The 15,000-nt window shown below is 44.6% G+C and overlaps 1 protein-coding gene across 1 annotated transcript in view; it reads right to left on the reverse strand.

The window, feature by feature from the left end:
• PROX1 (prospero homeobox 1) overlaps nt 1–15,000 on the reverse strand; it is a 37,465-nt gene that overhangs the window by 8,893 nt on the left and 13,572 nt on the right. The window contains exon 3 of the mRNA XM_008940429.1: nt 14,516–14,710. Within this exon, the coding sequence (XP_008938677.1) occupies nt 14,516–14,710 (195 nt within the window). The remainder of the gene's footprint in view (nt 1–14,515; nt 14,711–15,000) is intronic.

Raw genomic sequence — 15,000 nt, forward strand, 5'->3', positions numbered from 1 at the left:
GGTCGTGGTAATGGGAGGTAAACAGGTTGGAAGGGGTGAGATCAGGAAAGCCAGATCCCTCTTCTAGTTGAATGATGTAGACAGTGGCTATAGAGAGGGACTCTGCAGGGAGCCTCTTAACCCAAGCATAAAGCATAAACAGCATCTAGCAGACAAGTGATGGGGAACCTCTCTGGGATGATGACCCAGTCCACTACTGGAGGAGCAGCCTCACCGTGGGCAGCTCCATGACACTGGGACCAAATGTCTGTGCACAGCAGTCCACACCAGCACAGGGATGGCAACAGCAGAAGATATTCAGGGAAACTATTTCTGCTGAGAAAATCTCATACAAAGCACAAACTAGATGTGCACAGGCACCCCCCACCTCTGAGTCAGGGTAAGGTGAATTTTGGGGGCACAGAGCAATCTCCTTAAAGGACTTTCTTGAGAAACTCCACCTGCATCACTCACATATAGCCCTGAGGCTCTTTCTCACACAAGGAAGATTTAAGCCTGTGGGCTCTGGGGGGCAAGGGGGCACCTGAACGTGCGTTCCCTGTTGTGTAGGAAACCTGTGGAGGACAAGCACCTTCTGTGTCCCTCCCTCCCCACAGGACGCTGCGCCAAAGCATCGCTGGGGTCGAGCTAGCAGTAGCACAGTGAGGCATCACTCTGCTTCTGAGGCACTTCTCCGTGGGCACGCAGGGAGGTGACACTGGGACCAACCCCTGTTCACGTGCATCGCCCTGAGCCTGGGGCCCCCCTGCCCTAACAAAGATCTACACAGCAGCCCCCCGAGCCCCCAGGCCCTCACAGCCCAGGGGCGTGCGCAGTTAGCAGCTGCAGGCACACATCTGCCACCATCTCCAGGGCAACGTGGCCTGAGCAGCCCCGTCCCACCGCCAGTCCTCCTGCGCTCACAAGGGCAGCACCTGGGCTCCCTTGACGGTGTCCTGGCTCCTGCCACCATCACCCAGAGGGTCACCTCCCCTCTCACACAGGCTGTGCTCCCCGGGCGCTGCGTGGGACCACGGCAGTGCTGGGAGCTGGTGTGGCAGCACAGCAGGCAGGAGGCTTTGGCTTCCACACAGCAATTGGAGGCAGGTTTTGGAGTAAGTTGCTACACTTTCTGGCGCGAAAGCCACGGCAGCATATGGCCCAATGTTCTCAGTTTAAGTCTGACACTTAACATTATTTAACAGTTTCTGTGTTAGGTGCTTTATAAGGTAAAGGAAATTAACAATTTTCAGCTAATTAGATCACTCAATTGGCTGAACATCCTGGACACCTCTTAGAAAAAAAACAGATTGGCTCAGGCGACGGAAAGGCTAATGCCTCTTCCATTATCACTTATGAGGAGAGGGAAATAGTTGGAAAGGACGCTTTCATTTTAAAAACACAAATGAAAAATACCTAAACTATTGGACACTCCAGTAAACACACTTTTCTCCCAACCACTCTCACCTTTTTAGAGAGTGAGGCATCAGTTTGCCCACCACTGCATGTGCCCCTGGCTACAGCAGAGGCTCTCTGATGCCACCACAGTTTGCAGTTGCTGCCTTCAAGCTTCCTCTCACAACTCCTGCTGTACCAATCTGCTAAGAAACTGATTTTTTTGGAAAGAGAAAAAGATGGACAAGAAATTGGAGAAATGTTCCGGACGGTCTGCTCTCCCACTGTAACACACAAATTGAAGCCCACTCTTTTGGGACAGCACTAGCAACACAGAGCTGAGCCCAGCACTGGGGAAGGGAAAAGCATTAACACGAGTCTGGCTCAACAGAGAAAAATTATGAAAACAACAGAGATTTCTTACTGCATTTGCTGTTACATTGTAGCTTTTTTACTCTTTGTAAAAAGCTGGAGAACACATGCCCTTAAAATGTTTCAAGAATGTATTTTAAAAGTGTCTGAAAGGAAGCTGAGATCCCTTATCCCTTGAGTAGAGTTTGGGGCACTAGTAACCTACTGCTGGCTTACTGTTATCTCCTCCGCCGAGCACACAAAGAGGAGAGAGAATGGGCACAGCTCTTACAAGGAAACAAAACCAACAGTAGGGCTGCTGAGATGCCTGATAATATCGGGGAAGTGAAAGTGGTAGTGCAGTGAAAATGGATACTGCATGATACATTAGATTTAATCACTTGCATTTCAATTAGGCTTTTCCCCAAATAAAGATTGGGAAGCACTCGGCAGGCTCCCCGCACGGCTGGAGCACCGAGCTGGACGCACACAACAGCACTTCCACAGCTCGCTCAGGCTGAACCCCTCCTGCCTCCTGGGCTCTTCCCTGTCAGGACCCATCTTCCCAGTATGCGAGAGGCACCCCACACACATCAGCACCCGCAGAGGATCCCTGTCCTGGGACCTCTATGCCCATGTTCAGGGGATGAGCTCCCTCCATCACAGAAACGCAGCTACTCTCTTGTGCAAGCACAACAGCTTTAACCTGCTAGTTTTTAAGCGTGGAAGTTGGTAAGGCTTGAGAGCAGAGTGGGCTGAAACAAAAATATCTCCCATTTACAATTTATTTAGACTTTTTGCACCTTGAAATTCAGGTCTCTCCTTTCCCCATGTTCAAAAAATCATCGATAGTGTTTTAACAGGGAGATGATTATCAAATTTCCTTTTCTGCCTTACTGATGAATTAGAACTGCATGAGATGTAGAGGTTCCTAATGGAAACTCTGATTGCCCTTAACTTACTGCATTGCCAGTGGCACTGCTGCAGAATGGAAAAATCACTAAGGCTCCTACGGCTTATGAGAGTTGGGGGTTTAGTATGGGTTGGGAAATGTAAGAAAGAATCACAGGAGGGGTTCCTGTCACACCCCAGAAGCTGCCCCATTCAAACACTGAAGAACGAAACTCAGGCACACAGGAACAGCCTAACTTCAGCTCAGTCCCATCGCAGCAATCTGCTGCAGGAGGCTGCCTACAACGCCAAGTGGCACATTACGTACCCTGCTGCCAAATTCTGGTAGGTACCACGTACAGGCGCCCACAAAAAACCTGCCCAGAAAAGTGAGTGCAGGGATGACCACCCAATTTTGGCTCTGCTGCAGGAACAGCAGAGAGGTTATTGCGTACTCTCTTGGACACATCAGCCAGATGGGAATGTGTTGTGTTGCTCAGAAGGACCAAGAGGCACAGCCTGGACTGTGATGAGCAGATATGGCTCTCACCAGCAGTGTGTCCTCTGCTTTCATGCGTATTTTCAGGAGTGAAAGAGCTGGGCAGGCAGAAACTGCTGGTCAGACCATGGCTATGCAGGAAAACTGGCTCATGGAGCTTGTAGTGTGTGGGGATTTTTTTACATTCAGCAGAATTTGTCCCCATAGATGAACCATTTACACTTAGTAAAAGTGATAACTAAAAGCTTATACATCTAAACTACTTCTAATACACACAAAAAACCATCATAACAGTGAACTTCTGTAATTAGTGTTGCTTGCTCTTGCACACTCTCCACCATCTCTGCATTGCAATCACCTTTGTCTTCTGACTCTGGCCCTGGAAAGCTCTCCCCTGGTTTGCATGTGTTGGGGTGGGGGGAGTGGGGAGAGAGGGAGGGGAGAGGGATAGGAAGCAGGTGGTGTTTAATCAGTCCAGGCAGTCAGCGGGGTCCTCCTGGGGGTGTCACGAAGGAGGTAAGCATGCCCTCTGGCAGCAGGGTACCTCCTTTCCTCTTTCCCATGGCCACGGGTAGGGACAGGGGAAGGAAATTGTGCATGGTTATGGGTGAGGGGTGTTGCAACTGAAGCTGGCTCTGCTAGCCCAGGCTCCTGCTCCCGTCATGAACTCAGCTGAACCTCCTCCCAACATAGCCATGCTTTTATGGGCATTCAGAGCCCAACGTGACGGGATAAACTGCTCCATCTATTCCACCCTGAACCGTGCGGCTGGCCAAACTGGGCTACACACACCCCTTTACAACCTTCCGTGCAGGACCTACAGGGGATCGGTGAGCCCTGGAAGCATGTGGAGTCAGAAGATGAAGTCTTATGGACTGAGCTCCCTCTTGTTTGACTCCCCTTTATCCCCTGTGGAAGGAAACGGTGCGACTCCAGACGGCGCTGGGTTAGATAACCTCAAGGTTGCGCCTCATCTGATGGAGCCAGCCCTCTCCACAATTGCATGAGATAAGCCACTTCAGTTTCCCCCTGAACACTGATACTCAGCCATTAAAGGGCTTTTATTCGCAACGTTGATTTCTCCTCTTTCCTCTAAAAACTTTCTGAAGTTGTACACTACTGCTTTAAATGCATTTACGTGTCCGTGCCACCATTCTGCCCCAAGTCCCAATCGATGCAGCAGCCTTTCTGCTTAGCAACAGAGATCATGACACCCTGGTCTCCTGCTCTCTACAAAGCCTCTCCATTAACTACAGAAACAAGTTCAAGGCCACATCTTTGAACACTCTGGACCACCACTTGGGCACGGCTTCTTCTGATGGCACATTTCCACTAGACCCTTGAAACTGCCTCCCGCCTTCCCCTCCCCCCCGCAGAGGGCAGTTCAGGAGTCCCTCTGGTGGCACACAAAACAAGGCAGAGCCTGGTTGCCTACCTTCCCCCTCTGCAGATAAGAAAGATGAACCTTGCCCCTTCCAGACCTACAGGGAGAAATCATCTCCAGTACATTGACTACCTTCAGCTGGCCCTTCTGGCAGTCCCTCTCTCTCTTGTCCACCCACACTCACACGTCAGGAAGATGCCAGGCTCGTTCTCTGCACTACAAAACTCAGCCAGGCTCCAGGACTGCAGGTGATGAGCTCTGTGTAACCACAGAAAGTGATCCAGTACTCCGAAGACTCACTGCTCCCTCTTGGACTCTTAGTATTTCTTCACTTCTTGTGCTGTTCATTTCACTTCAGTAGGATACTGAGCCATGGCTACTTCCCCTCCCAGGTTATCCCTCTCTAAAGCAGGTGAAGGGGACACAGTCCTCATGGACCCCAGCAATATTCTGCTGTTACCTCCTCACAGCCTCACTATTTTGCCCTTACAGACATAAGTATCTTTGAAACCAGCATCCTCATTGCCTTCCACAACAATATTGGAAGGTCTCTCTGCAAGCAAACCTGCACTGCCTCTGCTCCCTCAGCCCAGGGATACCTGCTTGGAGAAAGGGCAGAACCCCAGAAAGCTGGCCCAGAAAGCAAAGCAGGTCACAGTGCTGCTAGGCCTCTTCCATGGCTTCCAAAGGGTACAACAGTTTGCTGATTCACATTGTAAGAGCCTGACTCTCATCCATTTTACAACGTGTTGAAGATATCAAGCAGTGTTCTGTGTGAAGGTGACCTATTCAAAATCCTACAGGATGGGCAACTCTATCTGTAAGACTTGTGCTAGAGTCAATCATACAGCCCTGACCCCACACTGAGGGACAGCATCTTCTGGGACCTCCTCTTTTGGCATGAGAGCCTTACAAAAATACAAACAACACCCCCCTCCACCCCACATCCATAAACATGATGGCTCTATGACTCCAAATCCAGATCTGCATTTGATTTGTAGTTTTAAAATAAACAAATGAAACTTCTTTTTCCAATTAACATTTAACATATATTCACACACTTGACTGTATAGTATCACAACAAAAGATGTCTCTTCAGCTGGCACAGGTGAATTAGCTGCAATGACTGCTGGAGCTGATTTACACCACAAACTGAGAATCCAGCCCAGAATTTATTTCAGTGTCGTGGAGAAAAAGTATGAGGTGGGTGGGATGTGGAAGGAAAGATCTTACTAAGCTAACCCACTATTTCACATCTCTCTGGTACATTTATACAGAACAGCTTAGATAAAGTTTAGAAGATCAGACATTTTCCTCAATTTTCACAGTACCGCATGTTCTATGTCCTTTTAATGTGACCCATTAGAACAGGCTATAAGAAATTTCAGCTGCCCAGGCCTCGTGAACACCCTCCTCCTTTACTAGACAGTGCTGCTTCTCTAAAAGTTCTGACTGAGAAATTTAGCTATGTCATCTAAAAGAAATTAAGAAAGTCTGGAAGGAACATGTGCAACTTGCATGTTACACATTACCACAACTAGGATTTATTAAATGGTAAGAGAAAGCACTGGAGCTTTTTTTCCTTCTGTCTTTTTTTTTTTTTCCCTGCTCTGTTTTCCTTTTTTTGAAAACACTAAGTTTTAAAATTTAACTCCCCTGCCTAATGAACCTCTTTCTATATGCAGGACGAATGAAAAAAACATTTCAGCTTGTGAAGGATAAGACTTTACACGAGTGAGGGATGACACGGGTTAAAATTCACCTTGCTTCTCACTCCCCATCCACAATGGGTTTTTGGAGAAGGATGGACATCTGGAAATCAGTTTTACATTGAAAAATAGAAAACAGGGAAGAACTAAGAAGACGAATAAAGGCTCATCACAGACACAAAAGACCAGAGCAAAAGGAAGCTTGGATTTGGGTATTCTTGTCTGGCAAGGAGGCAGGCAGTAAGGCTAATGAAGCATTTGCGATATGGGACGTATGCCAGCGTAACAAAGAAGATGTGCATCAGCTCTGCAGATGTGCCAAAGCCCCCAGAGCAAAATAATGACATAATCACCATCAGTGTCACAGACCAGACTGTACACAAGGTGACATGGGAGAGAATAAATAAGAGTCTTTAGAGGCCTGTAGTACACACACGGGAAGGAATAGCCATTCCTCACAACTGCCACAGGAGAGTGGCGAGATGTTTGGTATCATGTGTGCAGCTAGCAAAAGAAATCTTGAATTGTGCAAGGCTAACACACTATAAATTTGTGCTTTTCTTGATCTCCATTTGATGTTTCAATTCCCAGTACTCCTTGTTGAATGCAAAATGAAATGGCAATAGGAGTCGGAAGAGTTTGCCAAGTTTTGTTTGGTTTTGGTTTTGTTGGTTTCTTGTCTTTTTCTTTCTTTTTTTTTTTTTCCTTTTGGAGGGAATGTGTTTTGTTTGAGAAGAGGATGGGGCATTAAGGATGAGTACCAGTAAACAACCATAAAAGAATAAAATAAAAAAAAAAAACCAAAAACAAAACACAGCACACCACCAGTCCATGCACACAGGCAGGCACAGAAACCCTGCACCATTCAGCTGGAACCATCCAAGGATTCCCCCAAAGCAAAATTAGAAACAAACAAGGACAAATCTTGCTTTTTTTTTTTTTGGGGGGGGGGGGTGTTGTGCTTTCCGTTTTACTGCTATCCACGAACCAAACCAGGAAAAATCCCACTAAAAATATTTTTCCACACTAGAAGACAAGATTACTATTTTATTGATCAATAATAAACCACCGCTCGGGGCAATTTAGTACTTAACACGTTATTTGCGGTGGGGAGTAATCTGAAAAGCTCCCGAGTAGCCTTAAATCATTTCGCAACAGCTCTTCCGGCAGAAAAGCAAGTGCTTGCCTCCGTACAGCTGGGCCATTCTGCGGCGTATTTTTTAGCAGGACTTGTGTCATTTTTTTCTAGGGAACGTCTGTTTGATAAAGCAGAACAACAGTGGCAGTAACCCACAGGCCTAAGTGGGCAAACCGTGACAGAGCAGGCGATGCGCTGGAGGCGCCAACAGGACTCTCGCAGAAGGAACGCTCAAGTACGTAATTGTTTGCAGGATCTGGCCCTAAAAGAGGAGCTCAGAAGAACAAAGCACTTGGCTTCACCAGTGTCCCTTTTCATTGCTTCTAATGAAAGATTCATAAGAATAACTTTAATTTTTTATGAACTTTTTTTTTGCATTACTGTATTAGCTGCGTCTACTCTGTATGTAATTTCGTCTTAAATACAGAAAACCTGTTTCAAAATATCAGGCATAATAACTTAATCAGTACAATAATTCATCTTGATAGTGCGGTCCTTCTTAACAGTAAGGAAGCGAGATGGGGCTCAGAAAATGTTTTGATTATTCTTTTTCACTGCAAAGGGATCTGTTTATGAAGGATGCAGGTGAAGGTCCGAAGTAGAGTTCTTTTTCATTTTTTTTAAGCCAAAAAAAAATTACTAAAACCTCCCTAATTTGCCAGTTAAACTGTTCAGTGGAAGAATGATTATATTTGTCCTTTTTGGCTTCGCCCAATTAATTGGAGCAGTAACATAACGACTGTTAATAAACAGTTCTAATTTGACTGTACTTCTTGCCTATCTCCTAACCGCACCATATCACTGCTTCACATATCATCAGGGGAAACAAGGATGCACGTATATGATTTTGTTCTGTTGTATATGAAATTTAATAATTATGCCACAGAGGATTCTAAATTAATTGCAGAAGGAACAATATTAATAATCTGCTTAGCAAAGTCTGGCACCTTTGCACTTTGATGTTAGGAGCAGAGACAGTATGAACTGTGGCAGTTTTTTAAACTGGACGAGTGTTTGTTTCTGTTACAGCTTATACCAATGTTTTCTTTTATGCTTTTTCTACCATACACCTTTCTTCCCCTTAAGAACAAAAAAAAACCCTAACCACTAAACAAAAGCCGTGCTTGTTTGGGTGCATTTTGATCAAAGCTGACAGATCAAATTTTTCACTTATTTACCAGTTTCATTGCAGCCATTCTTCATAATTACAGCAGAGTTTTAATTTTTTTTCCTTCCCTTGAATAGGAGAGAAGGGGTTCTGAGAAAGTTTTTAATTAGCTAAATAGGTCTGTGTAATCTAGATGAAATAAACATGCCCGTTTGAAAGGGTTGTTAGAACTTTTCCAGCCATTTAATCCATAGATGGCTGAACACAATGATACCTTCCACAGAAAGCTACAGCCACCACCAGCAGCTGTTAGAAGAGAGCTTGCTCCCTGCTCCTATTGATAACCCTTTGTGGAATGAAGAAAAAGAGCTGAGGGAAGGAGAAGTGAATGTCAGACAATAGACATCGCTACACACACTGTCTCTGAACTTTCCTCATCTCTGAAGGACAATTAATTATGAAGGCCTTTGGGGTAGGTCGAAGCAAGGGAAAACCTACTGCTGGCCCAGCACTCCAGCCGCTATCTCTGTGTTTGTTAAATGGTTGTGCCTGTTGGGGAACCAGAGTAGCAGCCACCAAAATAGCCAATAGATCATTTAGGAAAAAAGAGCAAAAGATTTTTTTTATGTGTGTCTGTCCTTGTATAATTCTATTCTCACTGTGAAATCATCCATACACAAAACACAAGGACAATTTTTTTTTTTTTTTTAGAAGAACCACAGGGTAGGTTACAGTCAGAAACGGCCTCTCAGTGGTGTGTTAAAAAGGATGGTCTTTTCACCAAATCATTTCACAGAGGCAAAACAGACAAACACAAAGAGTTGAGACTTTTTCTCCTACATTAAATAGAGTAACTGATAAGGTCAGACATATGATACCTAAAGACATGAATCTGTGAACTCTTGAAGTCAAAGGACTTCTCTGTGCAAAGGAACAATCTTTCAAAGGAAATAGATCATAGAACTCCACTGAATCCCCTTTAAACTTTATGAAGCAGGAGGAGAAAAAGCTCTAAGTAGGGAAGCTTGACAGAAGAGCCTTGAACTATTTTCTGAAGGAAAGATGAGACCCTCCCTAGGCTGCCACAAAACATCTTTTTTTTTCTAAAGGCTCTTCTGAACTTTGATATGTGCCAAGACACCGCTATTGAAAGCTGTATAATTATGTGCTATAGCCACTGTAGAAAATGCTTTGTTCACCACAACAAAGAACAATAAGCAAAGTAAAGTGACATTACACTGTATCTTTTTCTTTAAGAATGTTGAGAAAGGTCACGGTACGTTATAACTAATAAAGCTGTTGAGTAAGGAAGTTTAAAGTTGATCTTGCTGCACTTAAATGTAACCCAATGACAAAAAGGCAGAGGGAACTAAAATTGTAATGACATTAAAAAATAGATCATATATCAACGTGCCAACTTCATTATACAAACACCTTGAATCCAAAGGACACAAACCGAAAAATCGAGTGTAGTCCTGCAACAGTATTCCTCTCACAGTTCTCTCCCTAATGGCTTCCAACTACAATCTGCAGTTCAACTAACTGCAAAAACTGATTAATAAGCATTAATTGATATATGCAATGCACGGACTTTCTATTGCAAGCTGTGGATTTTGTTACTTGATTAAAACCCGGGTTCATTTCCTGTGCAGTTTCAAGGAAAGCTCTGCTGTTTCACAAGAAAGCCTCTGCAAAATGTAAAGAAAAAAAAAAAAGGAAGAAGGCCTGAGGGCATCAATTATTTTCCTGAAACCAAGATATTTAAGCGAAAAAGAAGTTCCACCTAGACACCTATGCTTCAGTTTTGATTCAGATGAATCAGGACAGTTACATTTGCTGTTCTCAAGCTGCCCAAGTAGCTTTACTCTCCTTGCTGCAGATCTCCCAACAGTGGCCTTACGACTTTGTCTTTTATGGATGCTGAGAACGATGCTGAAATGCTACAACAATAAGGCCCTTGAAGGAGGAAGTATACAGCTGAGGGAAAAAATGCCAGGAGTTTAATAGTGAAACAAACAACTGTCCCTTTAGGCTGTGCCCACTGCTGGTACCACCAGAAGTGCAGCGACTGCCACAGCAGAGCAGTTTGTATGGAAAGAATGATCTCTGAGATGGAAGTTAGCAAGTTATGGACCTGATTTTCGCTGCTCTTGAGGCCACTTTGCACTGCTCGGGTTGTGTAAAGGAGTATTGGGGTGGTTATGAATTGTACTTTACAGTGCCTGTGCATTGCAAAGCTACTCGTAAGCGGCCTTAGTTTAAATAAGAATCAGGTTCAAGGGCTTTAATTGTCTTTTTGATGAACACCAATTCAGCTGAAGATGAATCCTGTAGATGAAACTGGGGAAGAATGCAGGTTCCTAAAATAAGCACATGAGTGGCCAGAATTTTTGATAATTTATGATGTCTTAATTTTTGGATGCAGTGTCGGGCACACTTCATTTTCAGCGAATGGACCATCGAGGACCTCCTGACAAAGTGGCTCTCATTAACAGATCTCCAGTTAAGCATCCCAGAATGGAATTGGACTAAAACCATCATCACTTCTGAAAATTTTGGCAGCCAGCGTTCCTCTCAAGGGTTCATAGGCCGCTTACGTGACTGGGTTATTGCTTAGATTTATGGGTGGTGTTATGTGAACTGTTTTACATAATCTCATTGACTTTTACAGGACTAATTCAGAGTTCCTTAAGCTAAACATTCTGCTAAGACTTGAGTACAACTGGTCTTAATTAGTTTTTTCCCACTAGTATGGTTATCCCCTGCCAAAAGCAGAGCAAACTTCATAAAAATGGTTTTCTCCCCCTTTGAAACGACGACACGTGCCATAACTAGCTCTGTGAAAAGAGGCAATCATCGCGTCAAGCCCCACCGTACCCAAACTGCATCCAGTTTATTTGTGCAAATAACACAGCTTGGCAGACGTGTCACTATTGTCATCAATCTCAATAACTGCGCCTGCAAATCCGGGCGAGTCCCCGTGCAGCAGCAGCAGGCTGGGCTCAGAAAGATGGTGTGTGCGAGGGCTGCCTTGCGCTGCTACACACAGGAGAGCGGCGAGTTCCAGGAGCAGGCAGGAGGGCACAGGGAGGAATCGCCAGCACGGAGAGACCCTGAGACTTCAGAACTAAGTCATTAAATGTCCACAAGGAAAAGGAACGGGCATCGTGCAGAGAGATGGCAACACGTGGAGAATGATGAGGGTGACTATAAAAAAAAAATGATAGGGAACGAGGAGCGGGAGCCAAAGTAAGGCTAAAATCCAGGTATTGTCCTCAGGACAATTTCTTTTGCTTGTTTTAAGTAGATAAATTGGGAGAAAAAAATTTCTTATTTATGGTGTCCCTCTTTTTGGAAATCATCCTGTGACAGTCACACCCATGAGCTCTGATGACCCGTGTTAGGATGGATTTTGAAAGAGAGTTATGAAATGATTTGGAATTTTTTTTTTTCAACGCGTAGCAACGATACCTGACTTTAATTATTGCAGCTGCCAGTCAAAAACCTACAGCAACACTGCAGATGAGACAGATATCCAGGGGCACAGCAAGCTGTCCTCCCTTTCTGACCAACTTCGGCATTTGTGCAGGGACAGAGGCATTTGTGGCTTTCATTCACCAGGACAACCTACCTTCTCCCTTCCTGGAAGACCTGCCCCAGAGCAGAGAAGCATTTTCACCTTTCACAAAAAAAAATCATGTTTTTTTTTTCCTCCCTCCTTTCAAATGTCAGTTTCCAACTGCTTTGTGCAGATCAGCACAGGTTTTTGTAGCTAACCGTGCCACACAAGACAGAAATGTGGAACCAGCTGCACACACACACGTGTGCACACAAAACACAGGCAAAGTTGCATCAGGCTGGAGGAGGCGTTGTATCTGTCTCTGGCTCACAGCCACAAGGGTACAATGGCAAAGCTAAAAAGGATAGGACATGTGGTTTGTTAAACATCTTATTTGACTTTGCTACAAGCTGTCAGTTCCAATGTGCAGGGAAAGGAACACAGTATCACAGATTCCCGAGCAAATCAATGGCACGACCTGATGTGGACCAAATGCACATTTCAGCTTCATCATTTTTTCCTAAGAGTCAGTTTAAGAATAGGAAAGTATATACACAAATTTCACCCAAGGAGAGATAAAGGGGGAAGGTTTAAGAACAGTATAGTGTAGGTAATTTAAGAGAAACAGCATATCAGACTAATCAGAAGATGAGCAAAGCATCATTGAAGTATGAGAGAAAGGAACTTTGATGATGCTAAATATGGCAAATGCTCAGTTTGCTAAATCCTTTTGGATCCAATTTCAACATTACCGTACTTGTCATTTTTGCTTTGCAGCTTGTGGAGGAGGGGCTGGGCATTTATCAGGAAAAGTTACATTGGCTATATTAGAAACTGCACCATAGACTTTAGGGATCTCATAACTGCTGGACCTTCAGTGCAAAACCAAGATTTAAACCTCTAGGAAGTTGCCATTACACTGGATAACACAAGAAAGACTGAGCGGAAGAATCTCCAAATTATTGCCATTTACAACACCTCTTTTCCTCCATGATGGGGAAAAAAAAACCCCAAAGGGTTCCTTTCCTACCAGCTGCTAGACCCCTTGGCCAAGGAGACTGTAGTCACTAACAGTACTAAACACATGAGACCTGTTATCTACCTGAAAACACCAACAGCATCCTCACGTCTTCACTGAAGTAATCCATTTATATTAACAAGGCAACTAACATTTTGAAACACAGCAAAAAGTGCCCAAAATCATCAAGGACCCAGGAATTTTTGAGAGCAAAGAACATTTCAACCTACAAAAAAGTTGCATTAAAAAAGAAAAAAACTTGAGGGAATTTAAGCACATTTTGCCAGAAGAAAGAGTTGGTCACACATAACTCTTTATGTATTGCCTTTCCCGGTATTGAGCTATCATGCCTTGGCATACAGGCAGACCTACACCCCAGGGGCTGGAGTCTCCTGTCTTGTGTGTGCATGAGCACCTAACAGGGCCAGAGCCCTCAGGAGGGTGTGGGGAGGCTATAGCCCACCAAATGTGAAGTCCGGATGTTGTCACCAGCCACAACGAATGGCAAACCTCTCAAGGAACACCCCCTTGCCCACTCTTTCTTCATCTACCCCTTTCACTGCCCAGAAAACGCTCTGTGCCCAGAAGAGGAGGAAGGAGCCAAGAAAGTCTTTGCTTAGAGACTTTTTGCAACACACAAACTTACATGCTGTGAAAACGAGCACTGCTAAAAATCCCCCAGAAGGATTTTAGGCAGGAAACCACCCTCCTTTGGCAGACAAATGTCACTTCTGCTACAGGAGGGGGCTCATCATGCAACGCGACCCCAAGTGAATAGTGCAGCCAAAAAAGAAGAAAAAAAAATTAGTACCACCATCACTTTCCCACTCCACTTCATCAAGAGATGGGATTACTCGAACCTCCCCCTCACACACACCCTGTTCAAATGCATCATTACATCTGACTACCTGAACAATGCAAACTGCCATCCTCAGCAGGGAGAAACACTCTCCCGTGGTATCGCCGAGGGTCAGCATGTTAATGACAACAATAGTCTGCTGAGCTACCAGGCTGGCCTGTAAACAGGAATCTTAATCAGAGCCACAAACCCGTTACAGCAGAAAACAGAGAGCATTTACTTTGAGTTGTCATTTCATCCTGCAGCTTGACAAAGCAAATGTGGTTTAGTTCTATAAATCAAACGAAGGAAAGCAGAAGGTAACTGCAAGTGTTTGATCACACAATTACGGAGCTTTAGAAGAGCTGCAAGGTGACTTCTTTCACTACTGTCCCTCCTAAAGGAAACTTCAAAAAGTCGAAACCAAGAAACTTATCAAAAAAAGTGAAAACTTTTATCTCTTGTCAAGTCCTAGTGAGGAGTAAGTCTCCAGCTACTCGGGCTAAAAAGATTAATTAGCGTCATTCAGGGATGTGGAATGCCCAGATTCCACCGGTCACAGCCACAACAAAAAGGAAATTATTTTAAAGGCAGACCGGACCACAGAGTGACTCACACACACACAGAAACAAAGATCGGTGCCTACCTCAAAATCATTTGCTTTATTGTAGTGCATGTTCAGGGCCCTGTACAGCTCACAGTCTCTGGTTATAGACAGCTCCTCAGTGCTCGTGACCCCGTCGTTGATGGCTTGCCGCGCATACTTCTCCATCTGAATGTAGTAAAACTCACGGAAATTGCTAAACCACTTGATGAGCTGAGAGGTAATGCATCTGTTGAACTGTTAAATTTAAACAGTAAGAAGGATAAGAGCACTGACATTCCTCCCCCCTCCCAGACCCATTTCTTTTAAAAAGCATTCTTTCCTCCCCTTCCCCACCACCTTTTAAACCCACGTCTCTGTGTTTCTGCTGCAGGGGGGTGGGGGAAGCAGCTGGCAAATTATGTTAGCGTACCAGACGGAGGGAAAACCTATATGGCCCAAAAATTCCAGGACAAATAACTGAAGGGTAACGATACTGCATCCACTCATTTTCCAAATCTTTAAAGGAGTCTAGATATTTTTACCGT

Source organism: Merops nubicus, unplaced genomic scaffold (genome assembly GCF_000691845.1).
Source record: "Merops nubicus isolate BGI_N331 unplaced genomic scaffold, ASM69184v1 scaffold29900, whole genome shotgun sequence".
Lineage (NCBI taxonomy): Eukaryota > Metazoa > Chordata > Aves > Coraciiformes > Meropidae > Merops > Merops nubicus.